The following is a 14465-nucleotide window of genomic DNA, read 5'->3' on the forward strand; positions in this document are numbered from 1 at the left end:
TTAATGCCCATGATTTTGTAATGAGCTGTTCGACAAGCAGGTGTCTACATTGTTTTGGTCATGTAGTGTATGTGACGAGACGTAGGCCAATGTCATAGGCCTATCGTCAACCAATCATATTTCTATAATCCTTTCGGGCTAAATTCCAGCTAAACTTGGAGAGGACAGTTAGGCTTAATAACTACAAAAAAAAAGAATCTGCTTCTGAAGATATATGGTAATTTCATCAAACTTGCGAGGCTCTCGTGCTCATTAGTTGCTCTTTCCACATATTTGCTTCTACTTCATTCAATCCTGTTTTTAAGTCTAAGTAGATTTTAAAAATCTACTAGCCACTCAAGATATTTTAGCTGGTAAAAAAAATCTTTCATAGTTAAGTATGTGTCACCCTGCTCTTCCGCTCTCTCCACTGGCTTCCAGTTGAAGCTCGCATCCGCTACAAGACCATGGTGCTTGCCTACGGAGCTGTGAGGGGAACGGCACCTCCGTACCTTCAGGCTCTGATCAGGCCCTACACCCAAACAAGGGCACTGCGTTCATCCACCTCTGGCCTGCTCGCCTCCCTACCTCTGAGGAAGTACAGTTCCCGCTCAGCCCAGTCAAAACTGTTCGCTGCTCTGGCACCCCAATGGTGGAACAAACTCCCTCACGACGCCAGGTCAGCGGAGTCAATCACCACCTTCCGGAGACACCTGAAACCCCACCTCTTTAAGGAATACCTAGGATAGGATAAAGTAATCCTTCTAACCCCCCCCCCCCCTTAAAAGAGTTAGATGCACTATTGTAAAGTGGTTGTTCCACTGGATATCATAAGGTGAATGCACCAATTTGTAAGTCGCTCTGGATAAGAGCGTCTGCTAAATGACTTAAATGTAAATGTAAGTACAAAAAAACAACAGATGAGCATGCTTTCGTAAACAAGAAATGTATTCGTAAGAAGTAATGTGGTGTAATGCTCACTTTCATTTTTTGTGACCGGAGTCTTTTAATAATCAAATATCAGAGACAATGTTCAGATGTCCCTTTTAAGGCCGGGAGGTTACCTAGTTAACGTGGCCACTGGAGTCCTATCACATGTCTGTTTGTGTGAGATTTAGATTCTGGCTAGGATGTCTGTTCGCTATCAATTGATGCAGTCGACTCTAACGTTCGAAAAACAACTGAACTTGTGAACAAAACAATGTAAATAGCCCCAAAAAATCACAAGGACAAAGTCTCACTTAGTAGACTGTCAAGTAAACTAGACCAACTTTTATGCCTGTGCCATCAGCACTCATTGCGCACATCTCCTATGCCAGGCAGTTTATGCTCGAGGTGAGAGGATTTGTATTTCTTTGTGCAATTAGCAGCTATGAAACAAAAGGGCAGGAATACTCGCACGTGCTCATACTTTTGACAATTTTTATTTGCGAATGTAATGCTCTCAATGTAGAGCCCTGCAAATTGACCACCCACCAACGTGGCTGGTGAAATAGACGTTCTTACCCGCCAATAACTAAACCTACCCACATTTGGCAGGTGTGCATTTTATGCCCTGGTATAACGTCAATTTTACACCAAAAACACCACCACATTTCTTATACGATTTTAGAAAAATTATGTAATGTGGCCAAAACTCAACAGTTTCCCACTAGGCAGAATAGGCAGAAAATTTTGTTTCAATCAAAGCATAAAGGAAGGCTTTATACTTTAACACCATCTACTACACTGTCCCGCAAAATCATCTTGTTGTCACGCTTTTGGGTATTTTAAATGTGGTGAGACTCCGCACAGCTCATTACATAATAGACAACATTCTCACTCACACATTTTTCAAAAATGGTCGGGTGCTGGGTCGTCGTGAGTGAAATCCATTGACGGTAAATGGACAAGAGGTCAGTCGTGTGTTAAATTAAATGCACAGTTTAAGATTACGATGAAATTTAATGAAGTTCTTCTGGTCCTTAATCACTTGCTATGGTTAGGTCTATTTGGCTTGTCCTGTATGCAGAAAGGTTCCCAGCACAGCTCCCAGGGGCCACGTTGAAGCTGAGTTTAGCCTTCGAAAAACAACTTAGAACTGTGAAAAACAGGGTAACGTTAAATGTTGTCGTCCCCCACGAATGATGTAGCGCCCCCCCTTGGGCCATTTAGTGTAATTTTGTAAATGGTGGATCTCTATGGCAAGACCCAACTTTTGTCAAAATTGGGCCAGTGGTGTCTGAGATTGCAATGGTCAGCTAGACTTATATCCCTGAGCATGTGTGCCGTATTTAATCTCACTGAATAAAACAGATCAAGAGATATAAGCATGTGCCTGTTATAGCACCACCGTGTTGTCGATATGAATGTTCTTGCATATGTTGAGTCTTGACAGTGTTTGCAACTTGTGTACCAAATGTTGTTACAGTACAAATATCCTTGACTGATTTATGTGCCAGACCACACTCATGTTGTTTTAGGTACTAGCCTGGAAAGGATTACATTGAGACCTTAGTCCATAGATGCCACATATCAAGTTTTGTGCAGATTGATCATTCGGTGCCATAGGATTAGTGTTTTAAGTGTTGTTGTTTTTTTTGTTTTTTTTACAACATTTTCAATTCCAACATGTATGACCTTATGGGTCCCTGAGGACAACGTGTTCCTTGTGAGGAGAGGGACCTATGTCCCGAATTTCATGACTTTAGGTCAAAGGTTTCGGGCGTGATCTTTCAGATTTTGCATTTTCAATCGCTTGTTATAGCACCACCATCTGGCCAATCAGAGTAATTTTGTAAAATACCAGATCTCTGGCAAGACTCATCCTTCTCCAAAGTTTAGTCAAAATTGGGATAGTGCTGTCTGAGATATCGCGCGTGACGAATGAACGTACTAACGGACGTAGACGGATCCACAGTCTCCACCCTGATTTTCATCTTGGGGACAAACGGCTTATCCCTTGATGTTTACCCACAAGAGTATGTCATAAATTGTCTAAAACCTGCTTTTAAAAGTCATGGAATAAAAGCAATTCCCAGGAGTGAATCTAAGTTGATTAACAATTGGCAGTGACCTGCTGGCATCTCCTAATGGGTTAGAATAGCTCTTAATGGGTTAGAAAGTCTCCTAAAATACCTGGTGAGTTAATCAGACTCGAGGGTAAAGAATGTTTATACAGAGCTCTTACCCTGACCCCTTAACCACAGTAGTATATATCCACTACTCTCTGGTTTTACTTTTCCCCACGCTGGAGACGTTCTATGCATACAGGCTCACCGACCTTTCTTTGTGTAACTATAAAAAGTAGTCAAGTAATAAAAGCAATTCCCAGGAGTAAATCTCAGTTGATAAGCAAGATATGTTTTTCCACTAGCACCGGCTGTCAGCTATACATCCGATTACGGACTCATTTTCAGCTGGCTACTTTTTCCACTTAAATTAATAGGCAACTTTTCAATTCTCTTCAGAAAAAAAGTCATGCTATTTGTATTTGAGCAAAATGAATGACCGTTCATTCAAGCACCGCTACACACCCGCGAGTCCCAAATACCTGAGCGTACATGAGTTGATGCCTTCACACAGCACATGCGAGCTGTCCTGAGCAAAAAGCGCCCATCAATCTACTCGCTGAGCTTATTTATTTTAGGGAAAGTGATTTACAGAAGTTAACCTTCAATAGTGAACATACTAGCAATATGATGGCTACTGTGGATAGTCTGCAAAAATAAAGCTACAAAAAGATGCCTAGCATTCGTCTTCGCTAGCCTACTGTAGCCATGTAGATATTTATTTTGGAATGTTTGTCTAAGAGGCAATGTTCTATTTTCAAATCTTCTCCAAATGACACGCTTTTGAAGCAAAAATTAATGCAATTAATACATCGCAATTCTAAAGAATAGAGTAGACTTGTATTGCTAAATTATTACATAGCATCTTAATACATATCATAATAACCAAATATAGCCTATTAATAGCTGAATATAGAGCAAAAGCATGCCAATCTATAGGTCCTGCATGACCCCAATGCATTTAAGAACTATACCATGTCTGGGCCAATAAATTATGTTCGGGCCAGTAGATTTTTTTGGCCAACTAGCCTGGTAACTTAGTTATATGTCCAAGGTATCGCATCGGTGCAAGTAAACCAAAGATCTCACTTGTATTTCCGATATGCAGTCCATCAGGATTTGCCAGACAGTGGCGTTTTTAAGTGAGTAACTCGTCAGTAGCCTATCGCATCGGTAAGACGTTCATTTGGCTCCCTAATTTGCATACTGGTATGCTTTTTAGCAATTATCTGCAGATAAATTGTTGAAAACATTTGAAGATGGTGAATCCTCCTCACTGCAGGAACAATAGGTAGGCTAGTCGAGAGTGGTTCAAAATATGATAAAAGAAAATGGATTGAATGGTTCTAATAGTTAATGATACTTATGTGGGATTTTCAAAGAATATTGATTTTACCTGTGTTGCAGATAGCTGAGAAAATGCCTTAAAAAGAAGCTTGAAGCCTGTGGAAGTCAGCAGACTCTTACAGGATTATTTAAATGCCCAGTGCAGTCAATTACATTTTTCCTGTGTTTTATATGATATTGTACAAGAGCTGATTTAAAATAACACTTTAAAAGTGTGAAAGAATGTGATCAGTGTTATTTCCTGATAGTAGCTGGACTACAATCTAGCATTAGATTGAGCAGAGGCCACCAAAATAGAGCTTGTTCGGAAAAAATGGTGGGTGGGGGGGCCTATTTCTTTTACACACTCTATGGCTAGGGTGATAACCGACAATTATTGACCCCGACCATACTGATCACTTATCGCAGGCATTTGTTTTGGGTGGGGGTGGGTGCTTGTGGAAAACTTGAACTATTCTCTGTTGTTCCATCCAGACTACAGGAAGAATTCTGCCTCTGGAGACCATCTGTCTGCAGTCAGTGTCCTTTGTCACCGGAGCTGATGTCAGCTGGTCCAGGGAGGTTATCAGGGATGCTTCTATCAGTTGTGTGAGTCTCAGGGTCAAAGGGTCAAGTACAGCACACTAATGATGTCAGGGGAATGACTAGCTTACTGTAATTTGTGTGTATTGCACTCTGTTTTAGGGTTGATTTAAGGATATTCAGTCTCCTACGCAGTCACTTTAAACATTTTGATTTAGTTGAAGAAAAATAAACTGAGGAATCAAGAAATCAGCCTGGCTCTGGCCAATCATAGTGCACTATATAGGGAATAATGCCATTTCAGGCTCACACTTCTCCTCTGGCCCGTTCTGTTGTTTTTCTCTCAGATCCCCATGAACTGCTGGGCCATTTTCTACCCGCGGCGCTGTGCTGAGCAGGCCGAGGAGCTAGTGTCCTGCTTTGGGAAGGTGGCCGGACCTATGGGCCTGAGGCTGGATCGGCCCATCCGCGTGGAGCTGAAGGACGACCGCACCGAGACCTACGTCAAGAGCATCCACTCCCAGCTCACTAGTGAGGTAGGACATGACACTACTGCCTCTGAGCACCTTAGAACAGTCTTTTTTTGTGAACAATTGTTGTTATTGAATCACAGAAGCTGTATATAGGCCATGAAGAGAAATACAGTAAAAATTTTCGGAACATTTCCCCAACTTCTATTATACCCCAAACTTCAAACATTCGACTAGTAAAAATGTGGAGGTTAATTTGTTTCACTAATGTATCTCAACTTTGTGGTTATTTCTATGATGCTGTTTGAGTTATTCACATCAGTAATACATAAACACTGGTGGTAGGGAGATTTGTCCTTTCATTCTAAAGCGCTTTGATGTGGAAAAGCACTATATAAATCCTATTAATTATGAATCTATTATGAGCTTTCTCTTTTTACCTTGGCCCATTTTTCAGCCCAACGTGCAGTTGGTAGTGTGCATCATGACAGGCAACAGAGACGACCTTTACAGTGCCATCAAGAAGCTGTGCTGCGTCCAGAGTCCCGTGCCCTCTCAGGTTAACCATGCCACACCTCCAGACAATTCACTATTGATCTTCATTTAGCCAGGATCGTCCACTCCGCAACAAACACACAACATACAGTAAACGTACAAATAATAACATGACTAGGTGCCAGCACTGTTTTTCTTTACCTACACCTCGGCAGTGGTAGAAAAAGTACCCAATTGTCAAAGTTGAGAAAAAGTAAAGATACCTTAATTGGAAATGACTCAAGTAAAACTCACCCAGTAAAATACTACGTAAGTAAAAGTCTAATTATTTGGTTTTAAATATACTTAAGTATCATAAGTAAATGTAATTGCTAAAATATGCTTAAATATCAGAAGTAAAAGTATAGATCATTTCAAGTTCCTTATATTAAGCAAACCAGACGGCAATATTTTCTTGTTTTTTTAATTTACGGATAGCCAGTGGCACACTCCCAACACTCAGGCATAATTTACAGACGACGCATGTGTGTTTGCTGAGTCCGCCAAATCACATGCAGTATGGATGACCAGGGTTGTTCTCTTTAATAAGTGAGTGAATTAGACCATTATCCTGTCCTGCTAAGCATCAAAATGTAACGAGTACTTCTGGGTGTCAGGGGAAAGTGTATAGAGTAAAAAGTACATTATTTTCTTTAGGTGTGAAGTAAAAGCAAAAGTTGTATAAATAGTAAAGTCGAGAGACCCATAAAAACTGCTTAAGTAGGGCTACTTTACACCACTGTAACTCGGGTCCTATAAGATCTGTGAATACTAAAGGTGTAAGGTTCAGGGAAAGAGGCAAGGAACCAAAAGGTTTATCAACTGTCTAATGCAAAGGTTAATCTAAAATTAAAAATGTAAATTTCTTTGGCTTTGTAGGCCATTAACGTCCGGACCATCTCCCAACCCCAAAAGCTGAGGAGCGTAGCCCAGAAAATCCTGCTGCAGATGAACTGCAAACTGGGAGGAGAGCTGTGGACTGTGAACGTCCCTCTGGTTAGTGTTATATTTTTCACTACTGGTAAGGTTTTGGCTGACGTTGACTGTGTTTTAAGTTTGGTTGTAGGGATGCTACGTGTCCACTAGATGGAGACAGTGTGTTGATGGAGCCAGAGAGACATGCAAGTCAGAATTAAAGCTTTGCATAAGATAAAGCGAGACACAATCAGGAATTCAGAACAAGTCACAAATACCTTATTTTATACTGTAATGTACAAAATGAACACCAATTTACCCATAAAGTGACACAAATGCCAATGGAATAATTTAAAACAAGTAGAGTTTATGCAAAATGACTTTTTCAGTAAGCGGTCTGAAGAGGTAAGTTTTTTTAATTTTTTTTATTTTTTGTCAAGTCAGCTGTTTAAAAATGTACCTGCAACTTACGGTTCTGGTAAATGCAGGGCACCTCACTTTACTCTTTTGGAGGCTGGAGCGGAGGAGAGATGTGACCAGGATTATGTGTTGCCATCAACAGCTACAGGTTGTAGGGCCCTATAAAATTCTTGTTGCGGAGAATGTGGATGGAATCCAGACATTAAAAAGGAATTCAAAATATTCAAAAACGTTTTGAACTTAGTAGGAAATCAACTAAATATAATTTTTATCATAAAACATGAATAATATGCATGAGTGATTCGTATTTTCTTTCAACTTTCTGAAGAGGCAACGGCACAGGAATGCCCCTGTGTGTCTTGGTCTACCACTTTGTGTTGCTGTTAGCGATGATGCTAACTTAATGACAACCGTCTTCTGGTAGATGGAAAGGCTTTCCCTAAAACCTTCTCAATTAATTGTTAACTACGAAGTAACCTATGCCCACCTGGCAGAAGGATATCATGATTATTTGCATCGATCCATTGGCCATTTGTTTAGCAAATTCTGCAATCACGAGTGCTACAGAAACATCAGTAACAATGCTAACCAAACAACGGTCTCTGGCTGATGTGCAGTTGATTTTAAAGGGTAGCTACACCCCAAAATCTACATTTCTCAACCTTAACCTCAAAAGTGGTCTCCTGAGGTGGTTTAAGCATTGTTGTGGACTTAGAACATCCAATTTGGTAGTTTTTCTATTAAACAACAGAAGGGGGGGTTGTCAATAAGTGATTGCATTCAAACGAATTTACCCAGCTGTTAGATTTTCTGTTTTAGTGTAGTATTTTTAGCATCTGTCTTTGCTTTACGTTTTAACAGAAACATCTGATGGTGATTGGAGTGGACGTCCATCACGACACCAGCAAGAAGAACAGATCAGTCATGGGCTTTGTCGCCAGCCTGAATAGGTAAACACGCCCCCTAAAAGACACAGCGCACAGTAACATATCAGTGGATGCAATTAACATAACTTAATTGATGGCTTTTCTGACAAATTATAGTTGTATCCCAAATGGCACCCTATTCTCTATATCAGGGATGGGCAACTTTGATGGGAGTGAGGGCCACAAAAAATCTGAACTGATGAGGGGCCACAGTGGCTCGTGGGTCTGTGTACCCACACATGCAGTCAGAGCCAGACCTAGCCTTTTGGGCTTCAGATGGCTACCCTATATAGTGTACTACTTTTTACCAGGCCCCAAAGGGTGCACTATATAGGGAATAGGGTGTTATTTGGGATTCAACCTATGATATTTCCTCCTATTCCTCCCCTCCCCCAGCCTGCTGACTAGGTGGTACTCCAGAGTGACCTTCCAGATGCCCAACGAGGAGATCATCAACGGGTTCAGAGTGTGTCTGCTGGCTGCACTGCAGAAATACTATGAGGTGACTGTTTTAAAATAGGCCTACTATGAGTTGTGATGCCTTTTATTTATTTTTAACACAGTGTACTAAAGGCCTTTCAGCCCAGCCTGGTATATATACACACACTACCGGTCAGAAGTTTTAAACACCTACTCATTCAAAGGTTTTTCTTTATTTTTACTTTTCTCTACATTGTAGAATAATAGTGAAGACATACAAACTATGAAATAACACATAATGGAATCATGTAGTAACCACAAATCAAAATTATTTTTTATATTTGAGATTCTTCAAATAGCCACCCTTTGCCTTGATGACAGCTTTGCACACTTGGCATTCTCTCAACCAGCTTCATGAGGTAGTCACCTGGAATGCATTTCAATTAACAAGTGTGTCTTAAAAGTTAATTTGTGGAATTTCTATTATAAACTGGGTGGTTTGCGCCCTGAATGCTGATTGGCTGACAGCCGTGGTATATCAGACCGTATACCACAGGTATGACAAAACATGTATTTTTCCTGCTCTAATTGCGTTGGTAACCAGTTTATAATAGCAATAAGGTACCTCTGGGATTTGTGGTATATGGCCAATATACCACTGCTAAGGGCTGTATCCAGGCACTCCGCGTTGTGCATAAGAACAGCTCTTAGCCGTGGTATATTGGCCATGTACCACACCTCCTCGTGCATTATTGCTTAAATATAGAACAACCCCTCTCCCCAAAGAGTGTAAAAAGAGTAGGCCATTACCACTTTAAGAATAATGAATTATTTAGACCTTGCCAATGCATTGATATTAAAACTATTATTACATTCTGAAATACGTGCGAATAATGTGGCCATTGCCTGACTAAATAGGTTGGATGTATGGGGATTTTTCTGTAGCATGTGGCCGACACAGGCACACGTAATAAAGCCATGAATAGTGGTAGCATTAATCTCACAATTTTGAATCTCGCCATCGCTTTTTTATGAGAAAGTGACCAAAAACCTTTCTTAATGGAAGGATTTGTATGGAAAGCCAAGTTGAAACCAACATTGGATGTTGTCTTCCTCATAACCGCACATGGTTTTACCGCAACAGAGTAGCGCAACGCCATTCAATTGAAGCGGCGGGAAACAAACAAAAGTGGCCACATCTCTCACAAAAATGTATTTAAAAAAGAATCACTGATAATTATAAGGGAACAGGAGAACTTATACATTGGCTACAATAATTACAATAACTTTTCAAGCATCAAATTGAAGGTAGTCCTATTCCAGTACTTGAATTTCTGAGCTCCAAATTCAGGTTCAATTAGGCTACTTCAATCCCCTTGCATTGTTTAAAATTGCAGGTGTAACATGGAAAACAAAATGCATTTGTCATTTTATTTCATTACCAGATCATATCGTGAATAATCCCACTAGGCTATGTAATTTGTCATTATATCCAGAATAATTAATTGGAATAGCGTTGGGTGTTGCGCAATAGTCTTTCCTAGACAATTGCGCCGCGGTAAGCTGTGTCCAGAAACATATGAAAACATGAACATGTTACCTTGATGCTAGGATATTAGATTGAACGTGGATCCAGGCACAACTGTCTTCACCGGTGTAACGAATGAGGCACACATTGTCTGGACATTTTTCCAGCACTTGGACTGTTGCATCAGATGTGTGTACATTTTCACGGCGTAACTAATCAGCTGGACACCAAATGTGTATCCAACAAGTGTTATGCATAATTGAAGAACCACTTTAATGACAGTATCGAGTTTAGGTTTGAAGTATCACGCAAGGTACGGTGACTTTTTCATTTAGGACATTCAATTTTGCAATCGCATTTATTATTTTGGATTTGTTCCCATGAAACTATTTTCACCCGTAACGTAAGACACACCATTTTACGGCATTTCCCGGATCTCCATACAAAAAACTGTCCTGACAGCTAGATCCAGGATTCTTACAAGTTCAATGTCTAATTTAACTGATTTAATGCTTAATATATGATATAAAGACAACTTACGCTGCCGTAAATGCAAGGACAGAAGAGTAATGTTTTATGTCACACAATTTTGGACAAATCCGTCAAGACATCAACCATGATAAAGGATTAAACCGGTTTTAAATCAACTCGTAAATCTTACTGAATATAGCTATGATCCCCATTATATCTTAATGTAATGATATTAAACATTTTTGCTCATTATTATCAATGACTTATCAGCAGCTACTGTATAGTTAGTTGTCCAGTGTAGGAAATCCTCACTGGTACCCTAGTTTTATAGAAAGACCCATATGCTAGGGATTTTTTAAATGTCTTATGTTAGTGGCATAAAAGAATATGCCATGAATTGTTTAGTTTTTTGTTTTTTCACCCCTTTTTTCTCGCCAATTTTGTGGTATCCAATTGGTAGTAGTTAGTCTTGTCTCATCGCTGCAACTCCCATACGGACTCGGGAGAGGCGAAGGTCAAGAGCCATGCGTCCTCCGAAACACAACCCAACCAAGCCGCACTGCTTCTTGACACAATGCCCATCCAACCCGGAAGCCAGCCGCACCAATGTGTCGGAGGAAACACCTGGCGACCGTGTCAGCGTGCATTGCGCCCGGCCCGCCACAGGAGTCGCTAGTGCGCGATGAGACAGGGATATCCCTGCCGGCCAAACCCTCCCTAACCCAGAAGACGCTGGGCCAATTGTGCCCCGCCCCATGGGCTGCCCGGTCGCGGCCGGCTGCGACAGAGCCTGGACTCTAACCCAGAATCTCTAGTGGAACAGCTAGCACTGCGTTGCAGTGCCTTAGACCACTGCGCCACCCGGGAGGCCATGATTTATGTTTTTATGTTTTTCCAGGTGAACCATAACTTCCCGGAGAAGATTGTGGTATATCGGGACGGAGTGTCTGACGGCCAGCTGAAGACTGTGGAGCTGTATGAGATCCCTCAGCTGCTCAAGTGTTTTGAGACGTTCCCTAACTACGAGCCCAAGCTGGCCTTCATCGTGGTACAGAAACGTGTCAGCACCAACCTGTACTCCTGCTCCGGAGACCGCTTTGGAACGCCTCCGCCAGGAACTGTCCTGGACCACACAATCACCAACAGGGAATGGTTAGTCCTGGCTCTGTCTTTAAGGGATACTTCAAGATTTTAGCGATGTGGCCCTTTGTCTACTTCCCCAGAGTCAGATGAACTCGTGGATACCATTTTTATGTTAGAGGTAGTTTCGTGAGCCAATGCTAACTAGCATTAGCACAACGACTAGCATATACCCATAGACTTCCAGTCATTGCACTTACGCTAGCTGGCATTGGGTTGTGAAACTACCTCAAACTTAATTCATTCTGGACACAGAGACATAAAAATGGTATCCACGAGTTTATCTGACTCTGGGGAAGTAGACAAAGGACCTCATTGCCAAAATCCTGAAGTATTCCTTTAATGGAGCGCAATGGTGGTTCTCTTCCCCCTTCTCCCCCTCTGACCCTATCCATGGGGGGAGGGATGAACGACTGCATACTTCAGTGGAAAAGTGGACAGAATTGGGCTTAGGTCATCAGTTTTGTAACGCTTCATCATTTATCAAATTATTTATTTTTCTCTCCCCAGGGTTGACTTCTACCTGATGGCGCACCACATTCGACAGGGCTGTGGCCTGCCTACACACTACATCTCAGTCTACAACACAGCAAACCTCTCCCCAGACCACTTGCAAAGGTAATGTTAGATGTACAGTGAATTATGCCACCATAAATCTCTAGTTGGCAGTAAGGGCCAAATAGTATCTGCCAGTTTACATAATACCTCAGCTATTGTTGATTTTATACGTTGGTGGGTGGATTGGATGCGTCACATAAAGGCCTGTCATTCTTGCAGCATTAACATATAACCTTGTTAACACAATCTAACCCTTGGTCTCACTCCAGGCTGACCTTCAAAATGTGCCACCTGTACTGGAATTGGCCCGGGACTATCCGAGTGCCTGCGCCGTGCAAGTATGCCCACAAACTGGCCTTCCTGTCGGGCCAGTACCTCCACTCAGAGCCAGCTATCCAGCTGGCAGACAAGCTGTACTTCCTCTGATGTGTGCCTCCTTAGCCTCAGCCCCTCTAGAATGAGCATACCAGTCTGCACAACAATTAACAGGTCGCAACAGAGAAAGCTGTGAAGAAGAAGAAGAAGAAATGGAAGGAGGAAAATAAATGAGAAAGGGGGAGGCTTTCACATTATGACTTTTGGATCAGATAAAACCATTTGTTTTGTTTTGTTTAGCAGCCAGTGTTCTAATGGTGTCTGACATAGACCCCACCCCACCCCCAGGCACTGTTGTCGTAGAAACTTTGTGTCCTATTGCAGGTGGTATGTTGGAATTTAGAGAAAATGCTCTGTTTTTAAATTGAATCTATTTTTGCCACATGAAGTAATCCAGCGAGGTATACACCGCCATTATAGAGTATCATTGTCAATGAGAGAAGACAAATGATACTCTTAAGATGGCGGGGTATAGATTGTTGGACTACTTTGCGCAAAAATTTATTTAATTTAATAATGAAGGATTTCCTAAATTCCAATGTTCCCCCTGCAACTAGCCATGGGAGTTCAGAAAACACTGACTCGAGAACGAAGAAAGTATTGACTAAAGGTTAGTCAAAGATTCTGATTATGGCTACTGATTACTGCTACACAGCAGCTTGTTCATGCCCTCAGACACAAACTTTCGCTCTGCTGCTGAGGTTCGATTTTACATGGCTAACCGTTTGAGAGTTAAGAAATATTGCTGCTTTGAGGAATGGGAACAAAAGTTTATAAAACAAAAAAAGGGCCAGTTTTCCACTGTTTGCATGACCCACAGAGACCAGAGGAGATTTTATTTTTGTGAAGTGATAGTGTGAAATTCAAGTCTGTTTTAATTTAATACAACCATAGTGGGTTTTATTTGTGTTGTCCTCTGTTTTGTTGCTCCAGATACATTGCTGTTGCAAATAAAACTGGTGTGTGTATGGGAAGTTTTCTTAAGTTGTTAGTCTTGTCTTTTTTCTAGTTTGTTTGTGGGGCCATTCCCCAATTGTGCTGCATGTCCAAGTGATCAAAAAGCTTTCAATGAAATTGACTTAGTCCAGTAGATGTGCTGTACCATCTCTGTAGTTGTATAGGTCACTAGGCACAGACCAGAACAAAGTAATTTGCCATAATGCCGAAAGGTTATCACTTCGAAAGCTACCAGCAAAAACATGGAAGTCTTTCACTTTGACAGGTGATACTGACTGATGATAGATAAATAGAGCTGGAGGAGAGAAGCTGTCACTGCATAACTGGAAGCATGATTAAGTCACAGGAAATGTAAGGGCTGTTTTTGTTATTTTAATGCCCACCACTGGGGGGGAAACAGATGGATGAAAATGGCTATGTGATGGAAAATCTGATAGAAATGAAAGATCTGGTGTGACTGAATGATGGCTGAGGGGCCAGGATTGATGTAGCCACAGGGAAAGTGTCTGCTTTGGACTTCACTGGTATCTAATGCAATGGCAGGAATCTCTATGGGAGGAGTTGACGGTAGGGATTGATGATTACCCCATAGTATGCACAGTAGGCTGGAGGTATCAGTGGATGGAGCAGGCAGGTGGGTGTTTGGAAGGGCAAAGTGAGATCAGTTTCAGGAGCTGAATGAGAAGGTGGATATGAGGGGATGTGGATAGTATAAATAATTGGGTGAGAACAGTTAGTGGGGGAAGCTACTGAGGCTATACCTAAGAGTTCAGGGAGGAGGAGGAAAGCAGTCCCGTGGTGGACAGAGGAGTGTGGGGTAATGGTGAGGAGTAGGAACAGGGCATTTGGAGTA

At 41.5% G+C, this 14465-nt stretch overlaps 1 protein-coding gene across 2 annotated transcripts in view; it reads left to right on the forward strand.

The window, feature by feature from the left end:
• LOC139576589 (piwi-like protein 2) overlaps positions 1–13639 on the forward strand; it is a 30513-nt gene extending 16874 nt beyond the window's left edge. For both annotated transcript variants that reach the window (XM_071402852.1, XM_071402851.1), the window contains exons 15-23: positions 4851–4964; positions 5246–5434; positions 5826–5927; positions 6782–6898; positions 8099–8187; positions 8560–8665; positions 11481–11734; positions 12233–12340; positions 12550–13639. In XM_071402852.1, the coding sequence (XP_071258953.1) occupies positions 4851–4964; positions 5246–5434; positions 5826–5927; positions 6782–6898; positions 8099–8187; positions 8560–8665; positions 11481–11734; positions 12233–12340; positions 12550–12706 (1236 nt within the window). In that variant the 3' untranslated portion in view covers positions 12707–13639. The remainder of the gene's footprint in view (positions 1–4850; positions 4965–5245; positions 5435–5825; positions 5928–6781; positions 6899–8098; positions 8188–8559; positions 8666–11480; positions 11735–12232; positions 12341–12549) is intronic.
• The last annotated feature ends 826 nt before the right edge of the window (positions 13640–14465 follow it).

This window comes from Salvelinus alpinus, chromosome 5 (genome assembly GCF_045679555.1).
Source record: "Salvelinus alpinus chromosome 5, SLU_Salpinus.1, whole genome shotgun sequence".
Classification (NCBI taxonomy): Eukaryota; Metazoa; Chordata; class Actinopteri; order Salmoniformes; family Salmonidae; genus Salvelinus; species Salvelinus alpinus.